The sequence below is a fragment of the Cygnus atratus genome, chromosome 5, assembly GCF_013377495.2.
Source record: "Cygnus atratus isolate AKBS03 ecotype Queensland, Australia chromosome 5, CAtr_DNAZoo_HiC_assembly, whole genome shotgun sequence".
Taxonomy (NCBI): domain Eukaryota; kingdom Metazoa; phylum Chordata; class Aves; order Anseriformes; family Anatidae; genus Cygnus; species Cygnus atratus.
The window spans coordinates 4160161-4178891 of NC_066366.1; the positions used below are offsets into that span (position 1 = coordinate 4160161).

Here is an 18731-nt window from a genome sequence, read left to right on the forward strand (position 1 = left end):
AATAGAACAAATGAAAACATTAAAACAGGACTCAGAAGAAAAGGGCTTTGTGTGCATTGTCCCATATGGCAAACTCTGAGGCCAAATATTTAACTCGCAAGCCCCTGACTCTAACGTATAAACACAAATGAACACTGAATTTGGAACTAAATGTTAAAGCTAATATGGCATTTTCATCTATTTCCAGTTGCTTTTTAAAATTGAATTTAGCTTTACAATGCAACTGATTTTTCGCATTGGAAAATGGGACATAGAGAAGTTATTTCTCTTTTACAAAATCACATAGTGAGACAGTGGCAAAACAATAACATTCAGATGTTGTTCAGGATACAATCAAGAAAACCATATATTAACAGCCAATTCTTTGGCAGGATTTACGATCAGGTCTTGATGGAATATGAATCCCTACGATTGCTGAAGGAAACCCTACTGCAACCTGAGCTACGGTAAAATCAGTAATTGTCAACAGGAACATTAGTTCTATTCTGCAGATTACTCTCTACTACAAAGCAAAATCTTAACATACTTCCTACAGATTTTCCATAGCATTGGACTGTAAGTACAAAAAATAGAAAAATCTATAAACATAGTGCACATTCTACAAGCACGAGGTGTATGTGATTCAAAAGAAGCAGCACTATCACCAAAGCTGTGCATCTATGAAAGGAGTTTCTGTTTTAGAACTAGAACCAAGAAAAAGTATTTAGATATCCAATCTTCTCAATTAAAAGAAGTAAATATTTTAGGTTCCTCCACCTAGAATTTAGCAAGGGCTCACCAACGACTCCTGACTATATTCTACCACACTCTGGTCAGTTAATATGTGTCAGTCATGTTCATAGGGGAGTTTTAGCTAAAGACAGATTCAAAGCTGTCTTGGTGCATCCATGATAGTTAGCAATTCTTCAATACTGACAATCTCAAATTCTCAAAGTTATGAAGCAGCCTACAGAAAGAATGATGTTTCCTTTAAAATGATGAAGTTTGGAGAAAAAAATCTTGCTTAGTTCTATAATTGGCTGTTTCTTATAATTTTGGATACCAGTTGCTGAGTATTTATGAGGCTCTCAAAACATGTTTTTTTAATGTTGCCAGCTACAATTGAATCACACATTTTAACAGGACAACTCAGATTTCCAGGTAATGATACAGCTGTAAGAGCTGGGGATTATTCATCAAATAGTGTCACAGTCAATGGCAATGTTTTTGAATACAGTCTGAGAATGGTTTTTAATATAGTTAGCCCAATCCTGCTGGTGGCTAAGAAAGTAATAGAGATGTTGGTTTATGTCATATTTAATATAAAACTCTTACAGATGATTCTCAGGCCTCCATGCAGATGACAGATAGGTCATTGTGAGTAACACAAGTTTAGAATACAACTTTATATGCTAATTCATCTCTGTAGGGACACCTGGTTACCCTTAGTCTAAAAGAAGTTTCACACACTGAGCAGGAACAAGAAGTCTAGGTCCTAAAGTTCATTCTGCAGTATCCTTTCTTTATGTCTTATAATTGCATAAAGCCAAATGTAGGGAATTTTAAGACCTGTCTTCTAATTCATGATTTAAAAATTACGCATGTAGCTTCAGCTTCTGATCAAATACCACAAGCACTCCTAGGATTAAAGGAAAATGTAGCTAGGATCCTGTCAAAGCCAGATCACTGACATATACCATAGACAAGATATAAAGAGTAGAGAGAAATCATTGCAAGATACTATTACAAAGGCATTCCATAAACACAAAAGTTTGCTGATATTTCTATATTTCTATAACAAATTACTTGAAGCTTAAAAGCTATGTCAAAGCTATGGTACCCAGGAGCACTTCGCAGATCTCGTGTGTCTCAGCTGCATGCTGGGATGAGACAGACATGTACCGTGCTTCTGCACACTTAGTTTCCTTTGGAAATGCAGGTGTGCAGGTAGGCAGGGAGTGGAACTGTACTCCATCAGAGCTCCCTTGGTATAGATTAGCAAGGGGGTAGGATGCAGTTCAAATTGCACTTCCCCACAGTTTATGACCATCAGTAGGACTAAATTTGGACTCCTTGTCTTGAGAACAAGACTGTAGAGAAAAAAAAAAAAAAGCCATCTACAAGTAGTCAATATATCTTTTCTAAGTGTAGTATATTTCACAATTCTGAAGTTTGAAAATTCTGGTGATGGGAGTAATCTGATAGACCTCATAGCCATGCACTCACTCTATCACAAATGCACTTGAACCTCATAGATCTGGATGATGAAGAAAGAAAGTGGGGTCTAAAGTTGGCCACCAATATGTTACTTCAGAAATGTTTATTTCCTGTATGACTGTGTAAAAGCATACAACAAAACAGGTAAGTATTATCTAATGTTGTCTACAGCAATGTGCACTCAAAAATATATTAAGAAAAAAAAAAAAAGATTAAAAGTAACAATGACAACAGAAAAGAAGGTGTGTGAAGAAACACACCAGGTCTTAAAAGGTTATGATGATGGTTAGTAGGAGACTTTGACATTCAGTTGAGATTGTGACCTTGGCAACACACCACAGTGCAACAAGGTTGTCTTCTTCTAGAGGAGGCAGAAGAGTAAGTTGTCAAGTTTCTTAGTAACCCAACATTTAAACAGACACACGTACACAAGCACAAAATACTGGCAGTGCATATAAAAAACTTTGTGACCTAGCAAACCTAGGAAGATCTGTAACAGCTTCATGATGATTGGGAAGAAACATTAATATTTTTTAAAATGAACAGAGCCTGTAGCACAGTACAAAGCATCAGAGGCCATAATTCAACTGCTGACATTTCAGCAGCACTCTTTCCAATGGACTTCCACTCTAAGAGATGCCACGTTAGAAGTGTTATCTCCTATCTAACTTGCCAAAGATGAGCGGCAAACCTTGGGTGGTATTTTGAAGGTCTTTTTTGTATCTATCTAATATCTGAGTTCACCTTGTCTACAACTGGAAGGTCAAATAAATAGCTCAGTTTTGAAATGCTGCCAATGTTTTTTTCTCAGCTCAGCAGTGGTATTCGCCGAACACATCTTTTCCAGAGACATCTCTTGGCTGCTAAACAAAGTATGGAAATCTGAATCCATTCATGAACTCGGATTTCCCATGCAGCAACACACCATTCCCCAAACTGCCCCACCAGCTCTAGAAAGACATGAGCACTGTCCTTAAACTGGCACACATCACTGTAGCTTGGGTTACTACATATGTCAAAGCTTCGTTCTGCGCTATCCAGTAACAAGAGCTGTCAGTACCGTGAGGTGTACCAAGATACTAAGTTAAGGACACTAGAAAGAGAAAGGTTGAATTGAAGGAAATGAGTTAAACCCAGAGAGTTAGCAGGAACTTTATGTCATAGGAATCTGTAACTGCGTATCTGTAAGTATCCTGTAGTCACTTTTCATCCCAACTGAGGAAAAAAAATACTCTTCAACATGTTGAAATATGAGAAGTTGCAGCAAGACGGGAATTTCTTCTCAAAGCAGTTTATAAATAACTGATTAGTCAATAAGTACTTTTGAAAGTCCCATGTATCTCCTAAGTCCTTTTTCCAGAAAAAGAATATTGCAAAACACCTGTCTGAAAGTTATTTCTTAACTATAGTCTGTCCATTATTTTTCTGTTTAAACCACATCCAATTAAGTACAAGCAAGTGACTCTTAGAAATAGTAGCTCCCTAACAATGAGAATCCGGAAATTATTGATTTTATAATGATCTATTTATATATACTAGGAAAATCTGAAATGTTTCATCAAGATGATAGCCTTGTAACAAAAATTATTTTTAATAAATAGTTGATGACCTTTAGTCATCTTACTGTTATGGAGACCAGAAATCTTGACTATGAAAAATTACTTTAAAACAACTGTTTAAGCAAAAAGCCTGTAAGCTTGTGCTCATGGTATGTGTCAGTTCCACCTGACAAGCTAATCATGATTTTAAGCCAATAAGTAGGAATGTTTTGCTGAAATAAATCTGAATTTTACTATTCCTTTGTATGGGTGAGTCAATACAGGAACAAGGATCCAAGGAACATCTTGGACCTGAACTTGCACTGTCTCCATTGAGTGTATGTCCTTGTTCAAGGCTCTTTAGGTTTGCCCAAGAACTGATTGAAGATAACGTATGTCAGCTGGCAAGCAAGGAGAATCAGGACTCTAAGGTGTTTTATCACAGACATATCATGCACTACTTGTACATAAAAATGAAATGAAATGAAATGAAATGAAATAAAATAAAATAAAATAAAACAAAATAAAACAAAATAAAACAAAACAAAATAAAATAAAACAAAACAAAACAAAATAAAATAAAATAACAATTGTTATTTTTCAGACTTCAAACTGAAGGGGCCTTATCTGGACCATTTATTTCTGGGTCACAGAGAGACAGAACAGACTCTGTGGTCAGAGGAGTACTTCTCTACACAGAAAATATTAATATTTTTTAATCAGGCAAATTCTGTCTCTGTATTTCAAGAATAATTTGAAAAAAAGCCCTATTGGTCAACAGTCATGAGCTTATTGGTTCTGTTCTTTTGATCCAAGAATAAATCAAACTGATAACTTGTGAAATGTTTGGAGATTAACAGAAAAAAAAAAAAGATATTTTAACCTTTTTGCTGAAGAACAGTGGCATAACTAGAATTTGTGAAGTTTAAAAAAAAAAAAAAAGTAAATCCAGGAGGAAAATTTGCATTTTTTGCTAACTGAATGGTAGATTAATCTTACTATAGTCACTGGTAGGGTTCCTATCTACCTATATGTTATGTTCTCTTCCAATGTATGATAAGGTAGAGGTTAAACTCAGTCTTGAGAAACACTGATTTTCATCTGTAGCTTGATCCTGTAATGCATGATATACTGAACTCTCACTGAAATCAGTACAAATGCACTGAAGGTTTGTATCATGTATAAGGCATTCATATAGAAAATGTGAAATATTTTTACATTTTCACTTGACAGCTGTCTGTCCATAGATGTGTGCTTGCTATATCTTGAATAGTTTGTGAGTGCACTGGTTGACAGACTTCTTAAAGAGCTCTAACTTTCTCCAAAGCTGCTAAATCCTTAAAAACTGGTGAAAGTATATACTGCCTATATACATGTATACATAGCATACATATACATATATATACATGTGTACATAGTATATACATGTACATACTGCCTTTCTGAGATAATTTTCTCAGTGTCCCCTACATTTTTATTAGTAGTATAAAATGTAAACACTTATTTGACAGCTGCTAGGGGAAAAAACAGCTATGTTGTAGGAAGGCTTAGAGTATAAATGCAATGCAGTATTTTTCATGTATCTGCCCTTTGCTGTGGAGTTATTACAATCTCACAAAAACGCTCATAAAATGCTACCCTGGGATATAAGCTAGACAGCACCTATGACATTAGCAGCATTTCAGATACACAACCATTCTGTGATGCAGTGGTCAGTAACCCACAGTCAAAATTGCAACTCACCTTCTGCATCTTCTGGCCTTGTAAGATCAATGACACCAGGGCCCAGTTTTCCATCTTCATTGGGTTTCCCTGTTAACTGGGGGCCTAAATTCTCAAATCTTGTTCTTTCCTGGAAAAGAACAGAAGCAGTCTTAATGCCTAAATATTTTATATCTCATTGTGAGCCTGTACATGTATGTATAAACTGATACATGCCTTATTTTCTAAATACAAATAAATAACGAATGCATTTAATTAGAAATTTTACTCAGGGACTATTTTTTTTTACAGATTCTGAATGTTTGCATTTATGAAAATCAGTTTTTAAATGTGAAACATATACAGAAGCTTTGAAATTATTTTGATCTGCACTGCCATAATGCATAAATGATTGTACATGCAAATACAAAACACTCTTGGCAGGGAACAGCGCCGACTGATGCTGCTCACTTTGCCTTTCCACTTATTTTCTGACTTAAACTAGAAAAGACAATCAACATTTGGGAGACATGAAAATTCAGAAGTTGAAAGAAGAGTTTATACTAAAATATACTGCTAATTTAATGGAAAAAACACTTTTTTTCCACTATGAGATTCAAGTTAGCAATCATACCTCTGAGAAAACACAAGTCTGAATTTTATGCAAGAGTTTTTCGAAGACAAGTATTTGAAAGAAGGAATAATAGATGATAGAACTGATACTATTATTTTGTCTAGGAATTTAAATTGTACCTTTAGTAGAAAGGGAACCTAAGGAGATTAAAAAAAAAAAAGAAGAAAGAAAAGGAAAAGAAAAAGAGTGCTCGCTTCTAGAAAAACACAAAGCTTTTGAGAGCTGGAGACCTCCATACGAATGCTGGAACTGGTAACTGAAAGGTATTTTGTGTGTTAACCCAGTTCTTCAGTCAACTGCTGGACAAGGTCACTACAATTGACAGTGTAGTATTGTCTCACAATAGCAGTCTCTGTAGTGCTGTGTATCAGTAGCAAAGCATTTAATGGTTATCACTAATTTAGCATTCTCATTTGAAGGAACATAACATGTTTTCCCTCTTGCCTTGTTGTTACCTCTTCAGACTAAACTTGGCATTATGTTGTACTTGTGAATGAATGAAACCTTGTTGTTCATTACTATGAAACAATATTAAATGTCATGTCAGCTTGAATTTACAGACGTGAAATACCAGCTTTCAGCTCTACGAACAGTTTCTCCATGTTATACTTAATGCATTATGCAGAAGTAGAGTGCTGATTGCTGTTCAGTCTATTGTTCAATGACCTAGTTCTGTGCTGTGCATGCTAGACGTAAAAGATTACAAGTTTCTCTCCTGCAAGATGGTTAGAAGCTTGGAAATGTTCTTAAGAATCAATCGTCCTTGATGGCCTTGACTTCTCATTTATTCCACCTCCAAATATTTCTTTGTGTTATCACTATATTTTAGGAATATATTTCAGTAATAAAATCCCATTACCAAATAATTCAGGAATTCTTTTGAATCCTCATTCTTTTGATCACTCCAATCATGGATTATTATTATTTTCTTTTAATTTGCAGAGGAAAAAAAGAAAGCAAAAATCTGACACTGGATTTGCTACAACATGCAGCTAAGGCATTTCAGGTACTAATTGCATTTCTAAAAGAAGTTTCACAGAATCTTTCAATCATCTAACAAAATATCTCTGCATTTTATATTTGCTTAACTTCATAACTTATTTTCCTCTGTTAAATCTGTGGCTGATGAAGGAGCTTACACATACAAAGAAACTCACAGAGTAAAGAAAGAGTTACAAATGAAATGTGAGTGCAGAAAGGAACTGTAATACTTGAGTTCTAATATTGTACTGAAAGATGATGTGCAATGTAACAATACACCTGAATCATCAGGATGGGATCCGTTTTACTATTAGACAGAATAAAAAATAAGTTTGTCAAGGATTCTGCGTTCCATTGCAAAAGGCTGATTTGCAGTTGAGATAAAAACAAAGATCAGTACTAAGAAAACAGCTTTTGGCACATATATTGTCTCTTCCAAAACATTTGCACTAAAAGCTTTTTCTTAAGGATGTTAACACAGCACCTGCAGTATTCTTGGAAGAACAGCCTTTAAGTGTGTTTCAGAAGAAGGAGAAATACCTTTCTGCTACAAAAATCAACAGACTCTGCTACATATCAATACGCATATTTGAAATATCTTTCTAGTCATTCATTCTCTTTGATTTTACCAGAAAATATTCTGTTGAAAAAGAAAGGAAGAAAAAAAAGTTTCTGAAAAAATATCAATATTTTGACATGGAAGGAGAAAAGGGAGAATTACATGATAAGGTTCAGGAACAGTAAAACGAAAGCACTTATACCATAAAAATACCTGCTCTTGTCAAACAAAGGAGATGTACTTATAGTTCTTTCATAACCTCCTCTTTCAAATTCATTAAAAGCTGTAACAAAGCTATTTAAATGTTTGAAATGCCTTTTGAAGTCATTTCTTTGCTTGCTTTTTATTGAAAATAATCACAGTGATTATAAAAAAAAAATCAATATTTGCTTTGGGATTAGACAAACTCAGAAGAAATGTAAAAATAGAATAATGTTCCCCAATATTAATAAGGTTTTTATCTAGTCTTTACAATTCAGTGAAATACGACAAATTCATATGAAATTTATCATTAGAAAGGAAACTTATCCCACTAGGTTCAGATCCTTTTTTAAGGGATTTGTCTTTGCTCCTGTCTTGAGTTCTTCCTAAGGAGAATAGTTGTTTAAACTAATAATGCTTTAAAAATATACCTGTTTCCTAGTATGAACAAGGACTGAGAGGAAGATTAATTCTGTCCATAGTATTCCTATATGAACTAAAAATATACTTTAATTTAAAGTAAATGCCTATAAATAGCTACACTAATAAATATGTTACCGATACATGCATTATATTTGCAGACATGTAGCTTGACTACTGGATATATTGCTACCTCCATCCCCCTTGCATTAACAGAAAATTTTGGTGAGTTTGTAATAAAGTGCACGGCTCTGGACAGTGCAAGTGTTTTGTCTTCTGTGAAAAAGCATTTTGGATTTCTATATTGAATGTTTTTGGTTTGTTTGTACTAGCTATGGAGCTTACACTGTATAGTCACATTAAGTTTTCCCATTACAATTTTAGAGAAAGGTTTTAGGACACAGCACTGACAACCTTTTCTCATATGACTAGACCAACACAGTCATTTGGAGTCCACATGGAAAACTGAAAGCTCTTCCCATAACAATTCAAATCCTTTGTGCTTCTGTTTATGTTGAATATACAGTAAAAATAATCACATCTCTAAAATGAGCAAAAAAAGAGGGGAAAGATTCTTCTTAACAGCCATATCTTAATTTTCCATTCTGTGATATGATTAGGCACTTATTTATGCATTGCCAGTCACAAATATGCAGAAAACGTAAAAGTTATTGAAAAAAATTAAAGTCTGCTCAACTGTCTTGCAGGACTGTTGGTTCTCTAAGTGCTTTGAAATTATGATGTATGAGGTAGATGTTGCATATTAAATAAAGATATTTAAATTATAAAGCCCCCGTTAGTGAGAGCTGATGAATGTTAAATGTTATGAGCCACAAGGCTGTGGCATCCATCATATTCACATATTATCACAGTCAGTGATGGAGCAGCCCCAGTGATGACAGATAGACTGCTAGATAGTTATCCCTTATTTCCAGAGTCACCAAGCAAGCCTTTCAATCCCTTTGGCATTATTTTTAGCTTTGCATTAAATTAGCAACTTTTCCGTCATGTTCTGGCAGAAAGAATCAATTCTTTCTTCACGTGTGGAAGGTGGAAGAACAATTCACTAAAGCAAGAAGGAAAGGAAAAAGAAGCAGTAGTCTTTTCCTCTGAGAAGGCTGCAAACTTCAAATGACTGGAAACAAATGTAAAATTGTGATCGTGTGAAAGAACAGCAATGAAACAGTAAGCACACAATAATGGCTTTTCTCTGCACTTAGATAAAAGCTGAATTTTTGATGTGCACAGTATATTTTCATAAAATTTTATATACTATGTTTTATACACTTATTGGCTATTCCATAATAATGTGTGTGCTAACAGTAAAATTGCTCTTAAATTTATGTGCGTTATTTATACGTTCCCACGTAACAATGCTTTTTGTTGTAAAAAATATTCTGTTTATTAATGTAACTTTACAACCACTGCATCCAAGATCCGTGGTAAATTAATGACATTTTTATTATTTTATAGTGTCATTAAATTTTTACTGATCACTCCATCAAACAGAAGCAATAAAGGCCATAATGCAAACTGGGACACTTAGATCAGGGGAGCAGGAAGGCATTCCATATAGTCTGAAGTAAACGGCTTGCTATAAATGATATTTATACCATCTTTAAGGATGTGAGAATACTTGGACAAGTTTGGCAAAACTGTTTCTGTAGTACCATGGATTGTGTACTTAAATAACAGTTTACTTGCCAGCACGACAAGTTTTTTTCAAACCATATGCGAGAAGATGACTGATTGCATCCATCTCTTGAAAAATAATATATGAAATGTAATAATACACTGGGTACCCCTCCCTTCTGGATTACCAAGACTGATCCGACTATACCCATGCCTCAAATTATTTCAACATGCTTGCTTTTTCCACATCTGAAATGTATGCTTAGACTGAAATGGAAAATGGCATGCACGCTGATCGTTGTGTGAAAGATTTAAAATATATATATATTTTGCAAACAAATACTTTTTATTTAAGTAGACATGTTTGGACAATGATGTAATACCCTTTATTTCAACAGTCTAGCATGGAAGCAGTTACCAACATTAATTTAAAGAGCCAGTTTCTAGAAACTGAATTAATATGGGTCGTTCACTGAAGCCACAGAGCATACAACTGAAGGGATATTATTTCTTCTGAGGACAGTAGTTTAGTTAGAATGACTACAAATAATTATCACATGTTGTCTTTATGTATAAAATATATTTCAGTTGAGTTATTCCACACTAAATATTCTAGCAGTTTATTTGCTAGCTGTTATCTACTCCCTTCGTGTACCATAGACAGTAAACAACAGGCAAACAACTTACTATATTCAAAATATCAAAAGCACATTTTCAACAAAACACAGAGAAACTTATTCCCAATTTGAATAACGAGGAATCACAAGACCTTTTTTTTTTTTTTTTCCTCCCCTGGAAAGTCAACATACAAATGTCCCAAGCTTTTTGCTTTATTCTTCCTACTTTTTATAACAGCTGAGACTGAAAAGTTAAATTACCCTCCACTTAGAATCTTTTGCAACATCTTGGCACAGCAGGGATAATTACAAATTAACTTTCAGCCTTATCTCTGAATATTTTAGTTATTATGGGTGGGAAGTTTAAACATTAACCTTATTACAACAATGTCAATCATCCTACTGGTGTGCAGGCATGCAACTGCTGGAATTCTTTGGATGGCAAAGTAGATAAACACAATAGTTGCATTATTGTTACAACTAAAAGCATGGCAACCCCACAGAAGGGCCTTTGGTTTTCTAGAATTTTGTGGTGAATATCCAGAGCTTGTTTTCAACAGCATAGCAGTGGGAGGTGCTCCAATAAATGTGATAAATTAAGTTAGCAAAGTGGGTTGACTTCTTGTAGAAATGGTGGTATTTTAAGATATTGCAGGATACAAAGTGTATCATTTCCAACCACTGATTTACAGGTTACATGGACAAAGGATGTGCTGATTTCTTTGCTATTGATGCAACCTGACCTTTCAATTTTCGTATGGAAGAGAAATACACAAATTCAATAATTCTACCAATGTGAGAGAATGATCTCAGGAACCAAATTAAGAGGGACAGTTTGGTGGATTTTCACCTCTACCTACTGCTGGGTTTGGTTTTTGAAGGCCCATATATTGTTTGTAAACTGTTCCAGTACTTCCTTGATATGCTGAATGTACAGCATAGACTATCATCCCTGCCACAGACTGAGGTTTGTATTAGGTTACAGTGCCTCAAAACAAGCAACCTGCTTGAAGAGGTGAATTGAGAGAAAAGTCTTCAGGTTTCATATTAAATATTTTCTTCTGTCTTAAAGAATGACTGAGAAGGAAGGGATTAAAAGCAGATAAAAGGGAATTAAAACATTTTTTTCCCTGACTGACAAGCCTCGGCTGGCTTCCACATGACAGCATCATATATGCAAGCCCATCACAAGCAAAAAAAAACTCCAAAGTTCTTCAGGACCACAATTTCATAGTGATGTTCATGATATGGACTCTTCTTTTAAGACAGGTTCAGAAGTCAAAATAGAGAATTGCAAAGTAATCCAAACGTAAAGTGTTTAGATAAAAAGTTTGAAACTGGAGTGCTAAAGGCGAAAAACTCATTAGACAAATGCAAACCCAAACTGCCTAATTTTAAACACTCTCTTTAACTAATTGTTTTAGAAGTCTGATTTTAAGAACCAGAATGCCAAGAGCCCCTGGCTAGTGTGAGCAGTAGCCATCCTGAGCTCTGAAAACAAATAAGAAGGATTTAGATGAATCCCCTGATTACTGGGAGCATTCAGCACATACTACTAAGTTAACAGATTTCAGTGCACTGAAGCTTGACTTTAAAAATAGCAGCGTATGATTTTTAAAGTATTTTTTAAAAGCAAACAGTACAGATAGCGAATGTTTCCACCTAAGTAGGATATTATGCCCTCCTACATATGAAGTTTTGACATACCCTTAACTATTGCTGCACTTGCAGGGACTCCTAAGCTATGGATATGCCCTGGTTAGATTACTTTCAACAGGATTACTGCACTTACTGAGCCCCCTTAACCAAATGCTTTATGTCTTTGTTCATATGGTTTTAATATGGTTTTAACCAATTGCAAGGTTATTTATAAGTTTGCAACTCCCCAGTAGTTAGAGTTATGAAGCGTTCAGACTTAAGCATATCCAGTTGTGTGGTAACCCAACTACTGCTTTCATGCGGTTTCCAAACTTTTATTCATGCACAATGGCATGATGCATGGCAGTATCTGAGAACTCTCTGATTAACTCTTTGTTTCAGCAGCAAACTCATACGGTAGTCTACAGTAAAATTACACATCAACCAAAATGTGAAGATCTTTTTTTAAATCACATAAACTGTGGAATTCTACCTTAAACTGATGAGAATTCATTAGTCCTCGAAAAACAAATGGACAATCAATTAAATTAACAGCTGGTAAATGAAAAACAAACAAAAGGAGTTTCTACTTAACACTGCATAATACAGCTGCAGAATTCACTAGAGGTCAGAAAGAGTCCAAAGCCTGGGCTGTCACTTGTTTTTAAAAGAGCTGGATAATTTTTTGACTGTTAATAACATTTTTAGTAACACATGCTAAAATAATCAAATCTCATGTTCCAGAGTGTAAGCTGTTCAATTGTTGGGGTCAAAGAGAAATTCCCTCTTTCTCTCTGTTGCTCCCTTTCCTCCTGACCACAGATGATTAACTGGAAGCCTTCCAGGGAGAGAAGTTAATTTTCTTTTATAACATCAGGTATTGCCCACTAGATTTAAGGGAGAGCTGGTAAATGGTTTAAGACCAAATCTATGTACCTTGTAACTAGAAAGAATTGGAATGCACCCATTTAAAAAAATACATTTTTCTTTTAGCTAAGTGCGTCCATGCACATTTTTAAGAGAGAGACAGATGAAAATAATCACAAATGACAACTGACATAGGCTTCTATCAGGAACCAGCAAAACTGTTTTTCTTGTGCCATAAAGTGACTAATGCAAGCAATTCAGTAGCTACTCTTGGACCTTCAGAATGGTCATTCATATTTCTAACATTTGAGTTACACAAATAAATGCATAAGAAGATGGCAAAACCAAGCAATAATAATAATAGATATTTGGCTATATTTTGGTTTAATTTAGAAGATGGCTGGACCTTGTCATTTATGTTCCCATTTCCACAAAGTATTTAAAAATGTAGACATTAAAATGACATAAAAGCGTACAGGAATACTTTTCCAAAACGCCATGATTGTGCACATATATCTGTGCACGCTTCCCCAAACTTTTCTTTTGTGACTAAATTTCATTAAAAGCATTGTCATGCATTAGAATTGGGACAGAATTTAAAAGACGAGAGATCTGGTTCCTGTTCTCAAATTCTGAATTCCCTTTTCTCTTAATCATCCAGTAATATACCCCAGGCTGAAAACACAGCTTTAGCAAGAAGCCACAGAAGTATAACAACCAGAAAAACTATTCTAGGTTCAAGACAACAATGTTTTTGGAATGAGGGAAAAAAAAAGGAAAAAAAAAAAGGAAAAAAAGAAGTCACCAATTTCAATGTCATTGTGGTGTTCTGCAAACCTCAACAGCACAAAGGAAATTCAGCTGCCCTCCATACAAATCTGAGCAAGAGAGATCTTAAAAAAATTCAGAACACTGACACACACATGCACCACTCAAACATCTTGAGAAACAATATGATGTTCTTTTATAAACAATATAGAATATAAGTGCATGGAAACAGACACATATATATGTTTGATTTTAAACTTTTAAAAGCTAAATGCATGACAGTTGTTGTCATAGATACTTTCATTCCACCATTTCAGTTATGAAAGGCATATGCCAGTTTTTGTGACATGATCAAACAGTACTGGAAAAACTGATGAAAATGGACTACATGATGCAATAATCAGTTATCAAATAACAATAAATACATTTTCCTACTCTATGCATCAATCATAGCTATAAAGGTTTAAAAACAAATGTTTCACATACTCTACTGTCATGTATTTCTAAATTAAACAACTAAACTCCCGGGGAAAATCTGAACCTAAGTTCTGTGCATTTATTACAGAAATCTTTGAACATCTATAGTGTTGTATATTTCAGGTATAGATGCCAGTGATGCTCTGAATGAGTTGCTGAGTGTACCTACCCTTTTTGTTTATAAGCAATGCAGGCCCCTACCCTTTTTGTTTATAAGCAATGCAGGCCCCTAGACATGGCTGTTCCATCCCATTTTCAGAAGACACCTGAAGTAGCTTAAATTGGTGATGCACAAGACACTTGGGCTTAAATGTTCATATTCGTATTTAGAATTAGAAATGCAATCAAGGCAGTTAAGAAAATCCCACCGAATGCTACTGTGTTCAAATATATGCTTTGCCTTGTGCTGTATGTAAATATATAATTGCATATCATGCATATATAGATTAGGATGGGTTTTTCTGTATTTATCAATCTGTTTTGGTTTTGTTGTTGTTGTTGTTTTTCATTTTGTAGCATTTTATGTATATTGTATATTTATGTATATTTATGTATATTTTTCCAAGGTTGCATTTTACGACTGCTGCTTAAATATTACACTATTTATACGCAGGTGGTTTTTGTTATGTTCAGAGAGAGAAGAAACATATCACTAAAGAATAAGGACAGGTGACAATGGAACAATGATAATAACGTCATTATGCAATGTTTTGCCTCTTGTAGCTCCATCACTGCCATGTTTTTCTCTGATTATTCCAACCTCAGGAAAATGTGCTGCTTACTGTTTATGTCAGGAAGGCACGATTACTGTTTGCATGATTACAATATCAAGTGTGATGTACCTAATGCCTGTGATGATATAGATGTACACCTCAACTATCTCCTGCCTTTAATCTTCATTCAAGAGAAACAACAACAGTAACAAAAAAAAAAAAAAAAAAAAACACGAAAAGAAGAGAGCAAGTTACAAATTCTTTCAGCCTTATATAGGCCTTAACTTTGTAAGGTGCTGAGCACCTTCACTCCATTGCAACACAGGCCACAAGGGCAGGGATAGTCGTTACTAAACTCCAGGGAAATATTTATGTGCTTAAAGTAAGTGTGGACTAATGTGCTGCACTGAATAAGGGTCTAAGTGTGTAGCTCTTGCAGGTTCACAGTGAATCTGAAAATAAACATTAAACAACATCTCCACAGGCTAAGATACTTTCTCCTCTTTGCTTACACCTTTTCCCTTTTTATTCAGCAAGGTTGAAAGCCTTTGGGTACGGACGAGAATAATTCTTGTTTAGCAATAAAACAATAGAAAACCAGTCCTGCAAGTGGGCAAGATCTTGCATTAATGATGGGCTAGCTGAAGGCAAAGAAACAACTCCCTACCAGTGAAACTGCCTTATTTACTTACAAATCTTTCTAATGCAACCAGAACTAACTTGCTCATAAATTACATTTTTAAAATTTGTACTCCAGGAAAAACAGCCCAAACTTGATTTATGAACACTATACATTTATCAAAACAAACAAACAAAAAAAGCAACTGATAAAACAAGATGAAGATTCCCATTTCTACATCCGGCATGCAAATGCATGCAACCACATACTTCCTGGAAACAGGGGGAGATTTACATCTGAAGGAAGGAGTAACTCTTCAATGCAGGAAGCAGAAATCAAAATAATGTAAGAGAGAAGGTACTTTATATGGCTTTGCATTTTTTTTCATGCAGAGTCCAGAAACTCTTACACCTGAAACCATCTTAAATGCAAAATGAGTATCTACAGGCTGAAAAAAAAATGTGGGTTTACAGCGGCAGTATACAAAGACAAAAATACTAGTTATCTATAGCTAACGCTACTGGAAAAAAAATCCATTCTCTAGCTTTTCATTTGAAGTAAAATGATTTTTTAAAATTTGTTTTGTTTTATCACGAAAAGATTGTTTTAAATTCCTGCATAAGATATCTATTAAAGTACTCTTCAGCTCAATGCAACAATGACAATTCAGAAAATGTTCTTTTATCTTAACAACCAATTATGGATGGGAGTTTCAAAAATAGAGGTTTCACCCACAGAGCATATTAGCCACTTATGTCCAACTTAAGACCTATTTTTGACCTGCCTTTCAGCGTAAGTGTAGACTGGGTCCTACATACACCTCTCCACATTTAAAATGAAGTTTTTCTTTTCCCCTGTCCTCATTCACCCCCCATCCCCCAGATGACATACACCAAAAAGCTCGTACAATTTACTGAAGGAACATTCCAACACCTCAATTCCAGTGGAAGATTTTTGCTACTCTGTGAACAAATGCAATCTGCAAGTAAGAGGGAATTTTTTGTTTCATACCTTCCTTACTCCTTTGTATACTTGTATACTTTATAATTGTGTTCATATTTTCTAGTTATGTCTTACAAGAAAGGGAATAGTAACGTCCTGGGAAGCAATCAACATTTTGGAGCCTTTCACTACTATATATGTAGACAATCATAATACCTACCACTGTGCAGCAGTAGAACCCAAGTCATTCCAGAAAAAAAGTTGGTAACAGTATTGCCAGGCACCAAGAGGGGAAATCATTATCTTCCACTTACCCAGAACGTCAATGATTAAGCTAAGAACTGCACCCAGGACTTCTAAACATTAGGCCAGTCCACTGGCTGTTATGCCACACTGCCTCTGTCGTAAATCTATTTGATGGATTTTTCAGTCATGGAACATTAAAGGCTCTGCTCTTGTCTAATGAATATGTTTAAAGAAAACAGTACAAACAAAAGCAAATGTAACACTTAAATTATCTGAGAAGCACTGCTTTGATGTCACACTTGGATAAAGGATTTCCTACTGCAGGCCTATGTACACTTATATATTCTGAAAAATATTTTAGCCAATGCCACTAGCTGGCTTCTATTTAAGTCTGAAAAGGGAACATAATCAGTTTTAGTTGGTTAAGTACAATCTGAGCCAACTTTTATATTACGACCAAAAGCTTGGCAGTGCAGTAGCAGTGGCAAGTAGCAGAAAATTGCTTACAGTGTTATTTGCCAGATTACTTGAATGATTTACGTTGGGTTTTCAAGAGAGTTTGGAGTTTTAAAAACTTAAGATTTGGAAAAGACTTGGACTATAGATTTTTGTTCCTAGTTGCAACATGATGCGCAGGAGAGGGTTATGATATAATATGAACTCACTAAATTAAGCATTTTTTTTAATACAAACCACCTGAAACATTTAGGAGCAGTTCAGTTTGAAATGTTCAGTGTTTGTTGGTTTTTTTTTTTGTTGAAGATTTGGGATAGCCAACTGATTTAGATTAAATGCTCAACCTTTCACATCCACTTGTTTAAGATTCATGTTGACATTGTACTAAATACAGCTATACAGTTTGTATTCTAGATAAATTGATCTGACTACAAGCCTCGCTCTTTAGTATGATTCTTACTCCAAAATAAATCAATATTTAATATCTCCTGCAACAGCCCCAGTAGATAATTTTAAACCTTTTCTCCATCCCATTAAGTTACCTTTAAAAATTCTTTATACAAGCTTTCACAGATGACTTCTGAAAAACTAGTTTATGAAAAGCAGTCTGAAATTCATTAATTCAGATGGAAAGGGTTTTTTAATCTTGCTGCATTGTGCTGATCTCTAAATCCATCTCTGTTTAGCTGATTCTCAGGCTCAGCTAATTGGAAGAATAAATAAATACTTCCTGTAAATCTGTAACACAGATTTTATACATAAAGAAAAATACCCTTCTACAGTCTGCTATGGCACACGGTATCTCTAGGGTGCAGACTTCTGTAAAAACAGGCTGACCAGGGCTCTCCCTAAACTCCCTGAGAGGATGAGCACTCTGCATCATCAGGCACCAGCCTCCACCCAGCTCCAGTCCCGCTGCAACATCAACCAAAAGAAGCAGTGATATGTGGGTATACAAGCTGGACTCAGGCATCAGGCACATTCTAGCCTCTATTTTGAACCTTAAATTCTACTGCTGCTCACTCTCCCCTCCCCACCCTCCAATCTAGTAGAGCAGCTAAGGAGGAGGAAAAACATCTCTTCCCCCTCCCTCAAACCTCTCCTATGGCTAAGGGCCCCAGTGGGATAGGAGCCTTTGATATCAGAAGAATGCAAACAGCAAGGCTTGGGTTTACCTCTTCTTAGGGTTTAGAAACAGAGACATAAGAGGAATTTCAAATGATTGTATATTGGGAGAACTGAAAGGGATTATGCCAAAAGGAAGGAAAGAGCTATATACTCTGAAGCCATCTGGTAGTATATCCACCATTCAAACTACAGGATCTTTATATTCCTACCTGTGCTCTCCCTTACTCTTATTTCTTACACTTCGTTACATTCAAAGCACAGTTTTACAGACACTGTCTGCGGCAGTGAAGCTCTGCCCCATTCCTCACCTTCCAATCTACTGGATTCCAACACACACAGTCCACAGTCCTTTATTTCTTCCAGTTCAGCTGTTTATGGGGTCATGCTGAAAACTCAAA

The 18731-nt window shown here is 35.3% G+C and overlaps 1 protein-coding gene across 1 annotated transcript in view; it reads right to left on the bottom strand.

The window, feature by feature from the left end:
- The window catches only part of SOX6 (SRY-box transcription factor 6), a 245401-nt gene that overhangs the window by 22545 nt on the left and 204125 nt on the right, over window positions 1–18731 (bottom strand). Inside the window, exon 12 of the mRNA XM_050711088.1 lies at window positions 5478–5586. Coding sequence (XP_050567045.1) covers window positions 5478–5586 — 109 coding nt within the window. The remainder of the gene's footprint in view (window positions 1–5477; window positions 5587–18731) is intronic.